The 15,895-nt window shown below is 50.0% G+C and overlaps 1 protein-coding gene across 1 annotated transcript in view; it reads left to right on the top strand.

The window, feature by feature from the left end:
• Nucleotides 1-30: 30 nt before the first annotated feature.
• The window catches only part of DNAAF1 (dynein axonemal assembly factor 1), a 20,983-nt gene continuing 5,118 nt past the window's right edge, over nucleotides 31-15,895 (top strand). The window contains exons 1-8 of the mRNA XM_025860456.2: nucleotides 31-302; nucleotides 2,183-2,318; nucleotides 2,801-2,892; nucleotides 4,831-5,052; nucleotides 5,168-5,334; nucleotides 8,171-8,292; nucleotides 11,368-11,534; nucleotides 14,446-14,679. Coding sequence (XP_025716241.1) covers nucleotides 179-302; nucleotides 2,183-2,318; nucleotides 2,801-2,892; nucleotides 4,831-5,052; nucleotides 5,168-5,334; nucleotides 8,171-8,292; nucleotides 11,368-11,534; nucleotides 14,446-14,679 — 1,264 coding nt within the window. The 5' untranslated portion in view covers nucleotides 31-178. The remainder of the gene's footprint in view (nucleotides 303-2,182; nucleotides 2,319-2,800; nucleotides 2,893-4,830; nucleotides 5,053-5,167; nucleotides 5,335-8,170; nucleotides 8,293-11,367; nucleotides 11,535-14,445; nucleotides 14,680-15,895) is intronic.

Raw genomic sequence — 15,895 nt, forward strand, 5'->3', positions numbered from 1 at the left:
GACGCGCCGGCCCACCCTAGTGCGCGTGCGCAGCGGTTGCTGTGGCGACCGGGCAAGCGTTAGGCTACCAACGACTCCGCCGCTGGTGGTCGGCGGGGAAGGAAAGCGGAGCTCCGGGACCGGGCCGGGGGCGGTAGCGACCCAGCGGAACTGGGTGTTCCGTGTATCCGGAATAAGCATGCACCCCGAGGCCTCGGAGCCCGTGGTGGACGGGCCGGCGGAGCAGGGCTGCGCGCAGGAGTCGGGCGTGGAGGAGTCGGCGGGCGACCACGGGGACGCGGGCCCGCGGGGCCGCAAGGAAGGTGCAGACCGCCGCCCCCAGGGAGCCGAGGGGGGCGGTGGGCTGCGCCCAGCACCACCCCTAACCTTCCCAGCCAGCGATAACAATAGAGATAATAACCGGAGCGGCACACACTTTTTAATGGTTGCGTGCCCCGCGCTCACCTCATTTGAAGCCGTGCTCCCGCCCTCTGCGGTAGGCACTCCTCCCCCCATTTCATGCAGATGAAGAAACTGAGACTTAACAGAGGTTACGGAACCTGCTCCAAAGAGATCACCCTCATGCAGTCAATGACAGGACAGACTTCTGCTGGTCAGTCCGACTCCGGAGCGCAAGCCCTTACCCAACACGCCCTTCTCCCCATCGCCCACCTGTTACATGCTTTAAATGTATCCCTTTGTTGCCATCACTATGTAAGATCAAAGGCTCTCCGGGCAGGACGTCCTGACTGAATTCACAGTGTCCAGTCCGGTGCCTGACCCACGGTAGAGAGTGAATGAGGAGCTGGTGGTTCTGGAGCTAGTGGGTGACTCCTCACCAGTCTCCCAGACAGACTTCAGCCTCTGCTCCCACTTTGCTTGAGGCCCAATCTTTTAACGACTCGATAAGCTACTCGATTTGTGTTTCATTTTTTGAACCCGGTCAACAAACATGGAGCATTGACTGTCCAGGCGCACCCTGTGTGAAGAGCTGTAGGAAAGCCGTGTCGCTCTCCAGAAAGAGACAGGCTTTGGAGCCACTGACTCTGGGTACAGATTGCAGCTCTGCAACTCGCCAGGTTATGGCTGTCAGCCCAGAGCTTAACCTCTCTTTGGGGGCTGTCTACTCGTCTGTAGGCAGGGATAATTATAATTAGGTTTCTGGGTTACAGTGGGCCATTAATCAACACTAGCTCTTGTTATTCAGATAATCATTATGTATATTGAGCACCTCTCCTTTATTCCACAGACACTTATCTGGTGCCTCTTGTGGTTGGGCATTGTGTGCAGTGGGAAATGGGAGAGTGTAAGACACAGTCCCACACCCGGAGCGTTTAGTCTGGTTCGACAGACACAGGGACACAGAGCGCAACAGCCAGCCGCTCTTAAAGATGAAGTGCATTTGAACTGGCCAGTTTTGATTGACCTTTAAAAAAATTAAGTGACTTTGAATGTGCTCATTCTCTTTTTACCAAAGATATTTTCACCACTTTTGTTTCTTTTCCTGTGGTTTTTCTTTTGGGCACTTTTAAAAAAAAGAAGAGGGAACATTATGACAAACACCCTTGTATCATCACTAAGAATTGAAAATGATGAACTTTTTATCATTTTTACTTTAGTCTTTTTTTAAATTAAAGAGATAAGACATTTCAGATAAAGTTGATGCTCCTTTTGCCCTCCTCCCCCCAGTTCTCAGTCCCATTCCCTTCTCCCTGTCTGTTGTCTAGAATTTTGTCCTTAAACAATACAGAGCATTGGTTTGTATGTTTTTAACTTACATAAGTGATATCCTGTGCTTATTATGAAACTTGCTTTATCGTCTCATACACGTTTTTGAGAATGATCCGTATTTATTGATGTAGCTCTGGTGCATTCTTCTCCAAGGCAGACTACTAACCCATTGTTTTATTTAACCAGCCACAATGGGTGGACGTTTGCATTGTTGACAGTCTTTGGCTGTTAAAAGTAATGCAGTAATAAATATCTTTGTACACGTGTCCTTGTGCACCTGTACCAGAGCTTTTATAGAGGACCCGCCTAGATGTGAACTTTCCATGGTCCTTACCAATGCTTTACAAATTGTCGTGCACTTCAAGAGTACTCATGTTCCATACTAAAACCAGACACTTATTAATCAAGTTGAAATTGGGCAAACTTTTTATACATCTCTTGATCTCTGTAGAACCAATCTCTTCTTTTATAGAAATTAATAATCCGAAGGAAACATGTGTGGGTCCTTCTGTCACATCCTACCCAAGTGAGCAGAAGCAGGGCGGTGATAGCAGGTCGGACAGTCGCTTCACACACCAGAGAGATGACAAGGAAGATCGTGGCCCCAGGTATGTGGGCACGCTGCTGCCAATTATAGTACATATTTCCTAAGGAAGGTAGATGGTGTAATTGCCCGTTTGTATAGATAAGGAAATTGAGGCTCGCAGAGGTTAAATAGTTGGCCCAGTGTCTGAGAATTAGTAACAGAGTCAGAACGGCGCTGCCTCTATGGCTCAAGTGACCACAACACATTAAACTTTAATGCCAGGCCTGGAGAGAGAAACATCAGTAGTTCTTGATGACACTATTAAAAGTATTTTTATTAGAACATACATTGCAATTTTTAAGAATGCTGAAAGTAATGATATTGGATGAGGCCCTGAAAGGTATACAAAAAAAAGAACTTAAAATAGTTTATCAGGCAAAAAATATAAAGTTATCAGTCATGTAGGATATTTTGAAATTTGAGGAAGAAATTGTTGTGGTAAAGAATTTTTGGAATGTGTTTCCCAACTGACAAATTGCAATACATTTCTTGTTCACTTAACAGAATGACTAAAAGTTTTCTGCAAAAACTCTGCAAGCAACACAAGCTTTATATTACCCCAGCATTGAATGATACACTGTATTTACACTTTAAAGGTAAGGACCTGGTAGAGGTATCTCATGTCAGGGGGAAGGCTCTAGTGGTATAAAAAATTTCTTGCTGGGATCCTCCTGGAGTTCTCAAAGTACATTTAAGTAGAAATTTCGGAGTTTAGTGACGATTTGTAGAAAAGCAATAATATTTCCTTGACATGTCTTCCCTGACTGGGTTTATAAAGGGGGACCACTGACTATACGGATACCAAGGAAACATGTTCATATGCTTTATTTATATTTTCTGAAGGACTTATAAATTTTTCAAGCCAGCAATCTAGTGGTGAACACTGGGCTTGGACGGAACATGTCTTGAAAGAGGAGGGTGGTCAGTGCCTCCCAGATTGGAGAAGCAAGAACAGTGGCATCCTTGGGGGCCCGGGCTTGGCGTGCAGGGTCACATGTAAACCTCAGCTGGGGTTCGTACACCCGGGTAGTTCCAGGAATGACAAAGAGGAGGGATAGCTTCCGCTTCCTCTGAGTTCGGGGTGGCTGACCTGCTTCATAGGTCCTCTGTGTGTTCCTTATTTAGTCAGTAAATGCCTTCTGTGTGTAGTGCTGAAGATGCAGAGACGCATATGGTCAAGATGTCTTGGGTGTCCTGGGGAATGGGGCAGCCACTGTGAGGCATGCTGTGCCACAGAGGCCCACGAAGGGCACCAGCAGCACACATACCTTAAAGAAATGCAAGGACTCCTAACTGGTCTCTTCACCTCCACATTGCCCCCTCCAAAATTCTGCACCCAATGTGGAAGTGTCGCAGTGCATGGGACGACTTAGCAGGGCGGATCCCGGGGGGCCCGATATCGAAGAGGTGGGAAGAAGAGGACCCCACGAGTCAGGCTTCGTGGAGAGAGCCAGAGGTAGAAGAGCTAGGAGGGAGATGTGCCCATAAATCTCCTGCTGCCCCAGACCAAATCGCCCCCAAACCTAGCAACCTAAAACAAATTCATTATCTGGTACTCTTTCTGAGGCCTGGGACCCAGGGAATGGCTTAGCTGGGTCATTCTGGCTCAACAGGGATACTGTAACTTTTTAAACAAAAATTTTTCAGGTAACAAAATAAATAACTTTTCAAAGGCTTTGGTAATAGCAGATGAACCATGAATTACAGACTGATGATGAGTTACCAAAGTAAAGAGCATTTGTTTTCCTAACCTTAAATTTGGCTCCTAAAACTGAAAAATAGAACAAAACCCACAGTTTGAGAGCACCTGGATGGTCCAGCTGTTAAGTGTCTGCCTTCGGCTCAGGTCTGTTGTGACCCCGGGGTCCTGGGATCGAGCCCCAGGTCGGGCTCCCCCAGGTCAAGCTCCCTGCTCAGCAGGGATCCTGCTTCTCCCTCTCCTTCTGCCACTCCCCCTGCTTGTGCGCGCGCTCGCTCGCTCTCTCTCTCTCTCTCTCTCTCTGTCAAATAAAATCTTAAAAAAAAAAAAACAACCCCACAGTTTGGCCTCGCTTCGGGCTTAGCCAGACCCCCGTGCTCATGGCATGGCTTCACTGGGCTGCCTTTTTCCTTGGCTTGGCCCTGCTTTCCTTTGGTTCATTTGAGGCAGGTCACCCCTCACCTCCACCCACTCCCAGCCATGAAGGGCAGGTGGCCGCTGCAGCGCTAGACTCCACCCTACAGGGCTGGCATTCCAGCAGAGAGACTCCCTCCCTCCAGCGAAGCCAGCAAAACCTCCCAGGGTTCCTCACAGCTGGCCCTGCTTGACTAAGCGTGACCAGCGCAGAGTGGATTGCTGTGACTCTGCTTGGCTGCCCAGGGAGCCTTGGGGGGTGGGGGGTAGTATCAGCAGAGGAATGCTCCTCAAAGAAAAGTGGCAGTGGGGTCACCAGAGGAAGGAGGTGTGGCTGGTCAGCAGGTGGTCAACAACAGGGGTGACCCTGAGCCTCATGTGCGTGGAGGAGCTTATCCGACACCCCCTTCCTTCTCCCTAGGTTTTGATCGCATCGAGAACTTGGAAGAGTACACGGGTCTACGCTGTCTCTGGCTGGAGTGCAATGGAATACAGAAGATCGAGAACCTGGAGGCCCAAACCGAATTGCGCTGCCTCTTCTTGCAAGTGAACTTGCTCCGTAAAATTGAGAACTTAGAACCTCTGCAGAAACTGGATGCTCTTAACCTGAGCAACAATTACATCAAGACCATTGAAAACCTCTGTAAGATGCCCCACGAGGGGTCTTGATGCCATTGTGCCCACCACTGTCCCCTGGGGGAGGTTCTAAAAGCTGTTCAGACCCTTGTTACTTACTTCTGCTGACCTCCGCCTTGCAGCCTGCCTGCCGGTCCTGAACACACTCCAGATGGCCCACAATCACTTAGAGACTGTGCAAGACATTCAGCATCTAAAGGAGTGTTTGAAACTTTGCGTCCTTGACCTTTCCCACAATAAGCTGAGTGATCCGGAAATCCTGAGCGTCCTGGAGAGCATGCCTGATTTGGTAAAACCTGCCTTCTTTAGAGAATAAATCTCTCTTCCCCCCCACACACCCCCTCCCCTCCTTCCCTCCGGCCTTCGTCCTTCATCACGCCTGTCCTCTTGGGGTCTTTAGCTGGAGTACCTTAATGCCAGACACCATGTCATTTCACCCACAGACCTCGGGCAGATAAGCACTTCTGCTGATGGGTCCCCCTCCCCTTAGTCTGCTGAAGGAACCAGTTCCTTTCTCAGGACTCTGCCACATTTTGGATTTGGTTGATTGCATCCCCGTGGTGTCCTGTAACCTGTTCTGCTGGACCCATATTTCTAGCATGGTGCCGGTGGAGCTGGAGGCTTGCTCCTGTCCAGGTTCAGTGTTCTCCTGGGAGGGGTGCCACTGCATCTCATCGCAGGGCCTGTGATGTCTGCTTGCCTCCCTCGTTTGTGACTTGAAGACAGCTGGATGGGGCCCCCGGGGTCATCCGCCTGCTGCAGCCAGGATAGAGCCCCATCCCTCCCTCCAGTCCTGGAGCAGTCACCTCAGGAGTCATTCCTTCAGGAGCCACACGGTAGCCACTGTCCTGCCCTCCTGTTCCTGCCTCATTTCTTAGCTAGAGCGCTTCTCCCGCGAGGAACGCCCTTGTCACCTAGTGGTTCCCCAGTGTATAGTTCACACAGCAAGGGCCGTGATGATGGTTTGGCTCTTTCTTTTTTATTCCTGGATTTTCAGAGAAAGGAGCCGAGAACCTAGCAACTGCTAATGGTGACAAGGGACGGTTTTTCCTTCCATTGTGTCATTATGAACTCGTGGGTTTATGTATGCAGTATTTGATATGATTTAACCCTTGCTGTCATTTTAATTCTGGATATTCAGATGGTCCCATCTTCCGGCCTGTGGCAACCCCTCCAGTCCACCCCTCCCTGTGTCCCTTTGACTCAACTGTGGTAGCCCTTGATGGCTTCCTTGCTTTCTTGTGCATGTTGTCATGTGCTCTGGGGAACATATTCAAAATAGCACCCCAAAACCCCGAGTTCACTGTTTACTGCTTAGGGTATGGATGTGTCAGGGAAAAGTGAGTCTATTTTAAGAAAAATAGTAAGCAAACCATAGTTCAGGAATAACGTTCTGAGTAGATTGGGAACAAAGACTAGTTTAGAAGGGCCAACATACAGCGATAAGATAAAGCTGTATCATATAATACTTTTTTTATTTTCTTTTCGCTTAACTGCTCTAATGAGGTACCACAGACTGGGTGGCTTAAACAACAGAAGTTTATTTTCTCAGGATTCTAGAGGGTAGAAGTGGTTCAGGATCACAGTGTCGGGAGTGGGGCAGGGACTGGTTTCTCCTGAGGCCTCTCTCTGTGGCCTGCAGATGGCTGGCCTCTCCCCATGTCCCACGTCCTCTCATTGTCTGCTCTGCGTGTCTGTGTCCCAGACCCCTGTTCTAAGGACACCAGTCAGGCTGGACCGGGGCCCATCCCGATGACTGCACATGATCTGAATCACCTCTTTAAAGGCCCTGTCTCCAAATGCAGCCACATTCTGAGGTGCTGGCGTTAGAAATCAAACATATGAATTTGGGGAAGGGGGACACAGTTCAGTCCAAGACAAAAGCAGTCTGCCTTACAGTTGTTTTGTGATTGCTTTTTTTTTTTTTTTTACGATTTTATTTATTTGAGAGAGAGCATGAGAGGGGAGAGGGTTAGAAGGAGAAGCAGACTCCCTGCTGAGCTTGGAGCCCAATGCAGGACTCGATCCCGGGACTCCAGGATCATGACCTGAGCCAAAGGCAGTTGCTTAACCAACTGAGCCACCCAGGTGCCTGGGTGATTGCTTTTTTTTTTTTTTTTTTTTTGAAGATTTATTTATTTGAGAGAGAGAGAGTAGGGGGAGGGCTAGAGGGAGGGAGAGAGAGGGAATCCCCAGCAGACTCCCCGCTGAGCATGGAGCCCAATATGGGACTTAATCCCATGACCCTGAGATCACGACCTGAGCTGAAATCAGGAGTTGGATGCTTAACCAAGTGAGCCACCCAGGCGCCCTGTTTTGTGATTGCTTTTAAATCCTCCACCCACAATGAAGCCCTTTAGTCCTTTAAGTGCCTGCCCTGGGGTGTATAGTGCACCCCCCACCCCGCTCCCCTAACCCCGCAGGGAAAATACCACCAGAATGAAGTTTGGAGAATGCTAAACGAAACTAGTTTGCAGTATATTTGTTTTCTCCGATAACACAGACCACTTTAGGTAAAAAAAACTCTTTCATGAGTTCAGGCAAACTAGTCTTAAATGTGTTTCCCACGTGTCGCCTTGGCTGTCCACTTCTGAGTGTCACAGGCGGGAAAGGAGGAGACGGGGTTTAAGGACCGGGGATGCTATGCGAGTCCCAGCGACATCCAGCAGATGCAGGAACCCGGCGAGCGGGCGCTTTCCATCCTTTCCCTATCCATGCTTCCTGTCCCCCCGGCTGCTGTGTACACTTTCTTAAAATGGGTCCTGGCTGGGAAGGAGAGAAAAGGATCAATTAAAATGAGGTTAATGTCAGCAAAAGAGCTTGGGTGAGCAAAATAATGTCCTTGCTGAGTTGGACACGCCTTCGGATGTGTTTTCTGAGATCGTTCTGGAAGGACAGTGAGATTTCAGGTCTGGAGTTAAAGTACAAGAAAGGGCTGCTCCATTATCAGGACAGGTCTGCTGGCACAGAAGCAAGGAGAACCTTCAGGCTTCCCTGATAAGGCATCAGGAGGTGAAGAGGGCACAGGTGTCTTATTGATGGACTCCCAGAGCACAGCACATGTAAACTATTTGAATCACACCCATGTTTTATTAACCAGTCTGGTTCTGCCTGTATGCTTCCAGCGCGTACTGAATTTGATGGGAAACCCTGTTATCAGGCACATTGCTAATTATCGAAAGACGGTCACCGTTCGACTAAAACATTTAACATACCTGGACGACAGACCGGTTTTCCCAAAGGACAGGTAAGGAGGAAAGAAGCCTTTGGGTCACATTTTCATATGTCATTGTTGAGCACGCTTAATAGTAAACTTGTACACATTTCTGACTTGTGAGCATTTTCACACACCATTAAATGTTCTTAGGAAACACGTTTCATGGTTACATCATTGTTTATAAGAAACCCCCTATTTTTGAGCACTTAGTCATAGATTTTTTTCATAATCCTCTGATAACCCTGCACATAAGTCTCTGACCTCACTGCTGATTTCCTTAGGGTGGAATCTAAGCGCTGTATCATTGGATTAAAGACTGTGGTTTGAGCCTTTTTAAAGGTGCTTGTAAATATTTTCTAATTGTTTTCTAGAAAGTTTGTAACAGTTCATGACTTCACCAGACGTAGCCATGTAAAAGAAATCTTTGCCAGGTGAATTGATGAGTGAAGATTGTATCTCACCTTATTTTTGGGGTAACTGATGAGGTCGGGTGCTCTTACCATGTTTGTCAGGCAGGTGGATCTCTTCCTCTGTGAGCACCCCATTTATAACTTCCTTCCAGTTTCCTTTTAGAGGTCCTTTTGTTATGGGTTCGTAGGAGCCCTTCTTTCTATTAAGAATATTGAACCCGGGACTGCCATGTGTATTGTCGCTATGTTTATATCTGTATTTTTAATTTAGGTCGCTATTCCTTCTACCTTAGAATAAAACCTAAGTAAATGGGCTGCTTGAAGGGAAGTGCAATGTAAACTTTAAAGTACACGACATTTAAGGAGCAGCGTAGCTGGTAATATGCTTTTGAATTCGCAAAGTTAAATCAAACTAACAAATGTTTCAAATAGAAGTGAGAACCTCTACTCCAACCGGGTGAGAAAACAAGACCACCTGCTTCTAGGAAGTTGGGGGGCGAGGTGCACCCAGTTCCGTGGCACCCAGCCCTGGGGGCGATGGGGGGACACCAAGCAGAGCCTAGGTGATGACTTTGAGGCCCAGCACCGCAGCCCTGAGTTCTTTTCTCTTGGATGGACTCGCTAACCTCCCCAGCCTCGCGTTCCTCATCTGGAAAGTGGGGACAATATGACCAGAGGGTGCTTGTGAGTAACGGGTGGGATCCGAGAGGTACGGGGATCAGGAGCAGTGAACCAGTGGGAGGGGCTGCAGCCAAGGATTCTGAGCCTCATCGGGGGGCGCGGGTGCTGAGCCGCAGGAACGTGGGAACAGGGCTAGGAGCCAGCCCCCTTTTGTGGCGCTGCCACTCTCGTTCAGGGGTCGGACTCCCCTGGGTTTGAGTTCTCATTCCCCCGTCCCTAGCTGTCCCACATCAACCACTCGCTGTTCTCCCTGCCTGGGGAGCTCCTCACAGGTGTTTGCAGGTGTCCGCTCACCTGTCACCTCAGGGCCCTCCTTGACCCGCCCCTTATCTCAGGAGCACCTTTTCCACCGGGTGTCTCTTTAACCGGATTTCTTTTCTTTGGACACATCAGCCTCTGACATAATTGTTTCCTTCTTTAGGGCCTTTCTGTCCCCGTAAAAAGGCAGCTCGAACAGAGCGAGTTTTGTCATCTCTTACGCTACCTGCTGTATCCCCAGCCCCTAGGACAGTTCTCCCTCTTAAAGTGTGCAACTCAGTGGTTTCTAGGATATTCACAGAGTTGTGCAATCATCACCGCATCAATTCTAAAATATTTTTTTAAACTTTTTATTTATTTCTTCATGAGAGACAGAGACAGAGAGAGGCAGAGGGAGAAGCAGGCTCCCAAGGAGCAGGGAGCCTGATGCGGGACTCGATCCCAGGACCCTGGGATCATGACCTGAGCCGAAGGCAGACGCTTAACCATCTGAGCCACCCAGGCACCCTCAATTCTAAAATATTTTTAGTGCCCCAAAAGAGTAACCCTTACTCATTAGCTGATATTCCTCATTCCCCCCTCTGCCAGCCCCCATCTCTATGGTTTTTTTCTATTCTGGATGCTTCTTATCAGTGGAATCCTACAATATGTGGTCTTCTGTGATTGGCTTCTTTCACTCAGCGTGCTAGTTTCAAGGTTCGTGCACATTGTCGTTTGTATCAGTAACTCATTCCAAAATAATGTCCCAAAAGAATATTCCATTTGGAAACCCCAAGTTTTGTTTAGCTGTCAGTTGATGGACTTTGGGGTTGTTTGTACTTTGGGGCTATTGTGAAGGGTGCTTCTACGAATATTCACGTGCCGGCTTTTGTGTGGACATTTGTTTTCACGACTCCATTGAGCAGATACGTGCGAGCAGGACACCGGCTGGGAAGGGAAGATTTCGCGTGGCTCCGTAGCTGCCAGGCTCTTTACAGGCTGGCTGCACGGGCCTGCGTTCCCAGCAGGATGAGTAGCCACGTCCTCGCCAGCGTCTGGTGGCAGGGTTTCGGATTTCAGCCATTCTAACAGGCATGATGCGGTACCTCACTGTTGTAACCCACAGTTCCCCCATGTCGAAGCGTGCTGAGCTCCTTTGCCACCTGCCTGTCTTCTTTGGTGAGGTGTCTAGGTCATTTCCCACTTTTTTTTTTTTTAACTGTGCATTCTTTTTGTTTTGTTTTGTTTTGAGGCTTCATAGTTGTCTGTTTTGGATATAAACCATTTATCAGTTATCTTTCCTGCAAATATTTTCTCCCAGTCCGTGGCTTCTCATTTCATTCTTTTAAACTTCCTCTATTTTTAGATTGTGTTGTCTTTGTAGTCGTGAGTCATGGAAGTTCTTTATGTATTCTATATACATGTCCCTCAGCAGGTGTATGATCTGCAGAGACCTTCCCACTTTCCGTGGGTTGTCTTTTACTTTGTTTATGGCGTTCTTTGTGTTACAAATATTTTTAGTTTCGATGGAGTCCGACTTCTCTATTTTTCCTTTTATCGCTGGTGCTGTTGGCATCACATGGAGAAGGCTCTGCAAACCATTAAGGGGCGAGGTGTGCACGTATTAGCCAGTAACCTTGTGGCCACACGTCCCGTGTGCCTTCAGTTTGGTTTGGGGGAAATGAGCGAGTTTGGTGAGACAGTCTGTTTTGAATTTGCTTTTAACCTGTGAACATTCAAACCTCCCCAGTTTCTGTTTCTTTGTCCTCATCCACAGAGCCTGTGCAGAGGCCTGGGCCAGGGGTGGGCTTGCAGCTGAGAAAGAGGAGAGACAGCAATGGGAGAGCCGAGAGCGGAAGAAGATCGAGGACAGCATTGAGGCCCTAGCGATGATCAAGCAGCAGGCGGAAGAGAGAAGGTGGCAGAAAGCCAGCCAGGAGGAAGGTAGGCGCTCGCCATGGGAGCAGCACCCAGGGCTCCGTTGAGACTAGGAATCTAGGCTGGTGAACTTGGTCTTTCATCTCGGGGATTTACTTCTGATCGTTCATTCACACACATGCGAGGATCCATGCGCACACGGCCTCACCCACCTGCCAAGGGTTGGGAAGAGCCCCAGCATTAATAGGCAGTTTCAATCCACTTTCAGGGATGGAAGCGCAGTTCTGTTCAAATAGCCTCAGTTTTCCAAAATAAATGATGTATTCGTTTTCTAGGACTATCCTAACGACTTACCGTAAACTTAGGGGCTTAAAACAACACATTTATCATCACAGCTTTGTAGGTCAAAAGTCTGACGTGCGTCTCACAGGGCTAAAATCAAGGTATGGGCAGGGTTGTGTTCCTTCTGGAAACTCCCGGGGAGCTTCTAGAGGGGCCCATGTCCCTGGGCCTGTGGCCCCTCCACCTTCCTCTGCAGGACCTTCAAACCTCTCTCCAGCTCTGACGCCCCGCCCCCCTCTCTTAAGGATCCATGTGGGGCCACTGAGCCCACCCGGATAATCTAGGATCATCGCCCCGTCTCAGGGTCCTTAATCTCTTCGGCAAAGTGCCTTTTACTATGTGAGGTCACATACTGACAGGTTCTGGGATTAGGATGCGGACACCTTAGTGGGGCCATTATTCCATCTATCACAAAGGAATATTATGAATTCCTGTCAAAGCAGTGTGGGGGTGTACTGATTTTAACTGACCCCTCATAGGGCCATTGACGGCACTAACACCAGCCAGCATCTGGACCAGGGGCTCAGTCTGCGCCTTCCTCCCGTATCTCAGTCACACAGTTATTAAGGTTTTCTGTTCCTACTACTGCTCCTTTAAATCCACCGTTTGTCTGCACACAGAAAGTGGTCTCTGCCCGTGTTGTGGGGGCGGGGGCGGGTAAAGAAACAGGTTTTGGCACACACACGTCCGCGTACTTCCTCGCCTGAGGGCCAAGCGCACAGACATTGTCCCACATGCCAACAGGGAGAGCACAGGGTTCCGCTCCTCTGAGGAGCCCACAGTTTCCCTGGGGAGGTGCAGAGGAGAACCAGGTGCCCGTGTTTGGAATTCAGTTGTAAACTGGGAAATCAAATAAGGTTACTGGGTTGGACGACATCACATCAGGAAGGGCCTTGAAAACCAGCCCTGCCATGGCAGGTGACAGGAGGTCATGGGCCATGAAGTGATGCTAGCGGCGTGAGCTTGGTGGCTTATGTAGGGGCAAGGTGGCCTATGCTGGGGGCCAAGCAGACTGCTGTAGCCCTGGTGCCGGAGAATCACCGTGGAAAAACATGGAGGCCCTGGACCTTTTTTTTTAAGTGACATGAAATTCACATAACATACAATTAACCGTTTTGCTGTGGTACGATCACTGCGTGGAGCCACCAGCACCTCTGTCTACTTCCAAAACTTTGTCATCACCCCAGAATAAAACCCTGTGCCGGTGAGCAGTGACCCCCCATGCTGTCCACCCCCAGCCCCCAACAACCACCCATGTTTTTGGATGCTTCATATACATGGTGCTCTCCGCTTGACGGGACCTTTTGCGTCTGGCTTCTCTCACCTGGCCTGGCGCTTTGGGGTTCCTCCAGGTGATCACATGATCAGTACTTCATTTCTTTTAATGGCCCACCTCGACAGTTCAGTTCTGTGAACTTGGGATGGTAGCAGCACACCTTCTCTGTGGCATAGACGGTGCTCCCTCTGCTTAGCTCCGACTAGAGCTGACAGTCTGGGCAGCCAAACCCTCGAAAGGTTCGGATCACCCGATTCCTGGCTCGGCAGGACCAGGGAGGCCTGGGAAATGCTCTCGGCCCAGCTGGTCTCTTCCAGGATCTCAGAACCTGTCTCCCTGCCTTGCCCTCTCTCACCCAGTTTCAAGACTCTGTCTACTCCCAGGTTATGGGTAAATGACCCCCCGCTGCCTCCCCAATCTACTACCCCAAATCCAGAGCTCAGAGTCACCTGCCCACACCCGATGCCGCTGGCCGGCATTTGGTAAAGGCTTCTAGGCAGAGAGTGAACCCTGGGTCTGCATTGGTCCAAGCTCGGCACAGAATTCTAGGGACAGTCCTCAGACCACCTTAGTAAGTAAGAACCCTGTCCTCATCCTATACCCAGTAGAGGAGCTGGGGTCTCCATGTGTGTTTTTTAAATGTGACATTTAGTGTTTCTCACCTAACTACAAAATGTGAACGCAACCACACATAGAAAACAAGAAAGCACCAGTAATAACAATTGCAGCAAGAACCACCCAGCATTTCCTGGCTTTTCCCCATGCATGTAACATTTATGGATTTTTATAGAACAATGGCATAACTATATTGCTTTCTGCCTATTGTTTTAAATTAGCATAATGTATTTTCCATAAAGTAGACATTCTCCTATAGCATTTTTCCTGTTCCAAGCTTTTTATTTTGGTATTTTTCCAAGTTTCAGAAAAGCTTAAAGAATAGTGAAACAAACAGCTGTATTGTGTCCGCTTAGATTGGATGGTGTTCAACATTTTCTCTCTCTCTCTCTCTCACACACACACACACGCATGCACACTCCTGTTCTGCCAAGACACTTCAAAGTCAAGGTAGACGTCGAGGCCCATAAGCGCCAGTGCTTCTGTGTACATCTCCTAAGAGCCCCCTGCACGGTCTTTAGGCATGTCCTGTGCCACTAGACGGATGTGCTGAGCGCCCCCCCCCCCCCGCCACCGTGGACACTGAGCGCTGCTTCCTCAGTGCTCAGCGCACACTTTGACGGACCCCTCCGCTGCGTCCTCAAGCTCACCCCCAGCAGTTCGCTGCATGTCCCCAAGAGACGCCCTGAGCCCCCTGCCCTCCCAGACCGTTTCCTGGCTCACCCTTGGATTTCTCCTGTTCAGGGGAGGAGCCGGCGCCGGAGGAGAGCAAGAATGTGGATGCCAATGTGCCAGTGAAGGAAAAGCCTTGTGAGGAGGGGGAGAGGCAGCAGAAAATGGAGCTGTTTGTCAGGGAGAGCTTCGAGGCCAAGGAGGAGCTGCTGGTGGAGGTCGGCGGAGAGAGAGAAGGCCGGGCGCCAGAGGGGCTGCACCTGGAGGAGGCCCTCAAGCCAGCCGCCCCCGCGGCTGCCTGCGAAGGTAGGGAACTGCTGCTGAGTGGGTGGCACCCTGCACTCCCCTGCACGCTCGCCCCTCCCGGGAGCCTTTGCTTGGAAGCTGCACCTGGTGTGGGAGCAGAGCGGCCAGAGAGGGACCCCAGCCTTTGCCACCCTGAAAGGAAGGAGGGCGCCTTTGAAGGGGAGCTGGTGGTCTGGAGCAGGACACTGCCAGCTCTGTTTACCCGACATGCATGGTGCGCGGTGATGACCAGAGGTTCCCAGGCTGGTCTTGTGTGGCCCCATCTTATGGAAGTGGAAACAGAGGCTCAGAGGGGTGAGGGAACTTGCTCCAAGTGGAGAGCGAGCACATGGTGGACGGGGGACGGGGGACGGGGGACTGGAGAGAGCACCGCCTGCAGAGACTGCCCTCATTTACCCTCGTTCTGCCTGCCCGGGCCTCTGCTCTCTGCCCCTCCTGAGCTCACCCCTCTGGGTGTCGGGCAGCCCGAGAAGCTGAACTGAGCTTCTTCCACTTTGATTCAAATGACTCAGCCCCAAGAAAGGCGAATCTACACATAAAAACCTTCTGTTTAAAAAATTACTTTCCATTCGCCTTTCCCACATTGGACTGCCTTTCCTCATAGGTGGGGGGGGGGGGGGGACGAGGAGCTAACCGACGTGAGCAGCTCTTCTGCATTTTCTATGCAAAGTCTGGGACCTCCTCATGCAATCAGGAGTCAGTGCCAGCTCGCGGAGAAGCGAGTTGGGACTCAGTGCCTGAGTCCCCTCCCCAACCCCGGGCGGAAGTCGGCATCTCAGGGCAGAGAGCGCGCGTGCACCATCGGGGAAACCACAGCCTCTCCCGCCTCATTCCACTCTCCCTAGGAGGCCTTTGGCTGCTGTCTGGTGGTCTCCAACATGGTCTGAGAACCACACACATGCCTCACTAGGACGCCCTGTGGAGAGGCCAGGCAGTACGGGTTCTAGACAGATACCCTGAGGTCAAAGCCATGTCCAACCCCTCCCATCAGCTGAGTGACCTCAGGCAAACCCCCAGATCTCTGGGAGCCTGTTTCAGCCTCTGTGAAATGGAAAGTCTCTGCCATGGATTGAATGATGTACGTCAGCCATGCCCCCAATAATTGTTCATCTCTTCCCTGCTTTACCTTTTCCCAAAACAAAGCCTAAGCAGATTGTTCTTAGGGAAAAAAGGGACCCAGCCGCTGCCTTGACAAGCTTCTGGTGGCTGGGAAGTT

This window comes from Callorhinus ursinus, unplaced genomic scaffold (genome assembly GCF_003265705.2).
Source record: "Callorhinus ursinus isolate GAN/ISIS: 27379988/994484 unplaced genomic scaffold, GSC_fseal_2.0 scaffold46, whole genome shotgun sequence".
NCBI classification, from domain to species: Eukaryota; Metazoa; Chordata; class Mammalia; order Carnivora; family Otariidae; genus Callorhinus; species Callorhinus ursinus.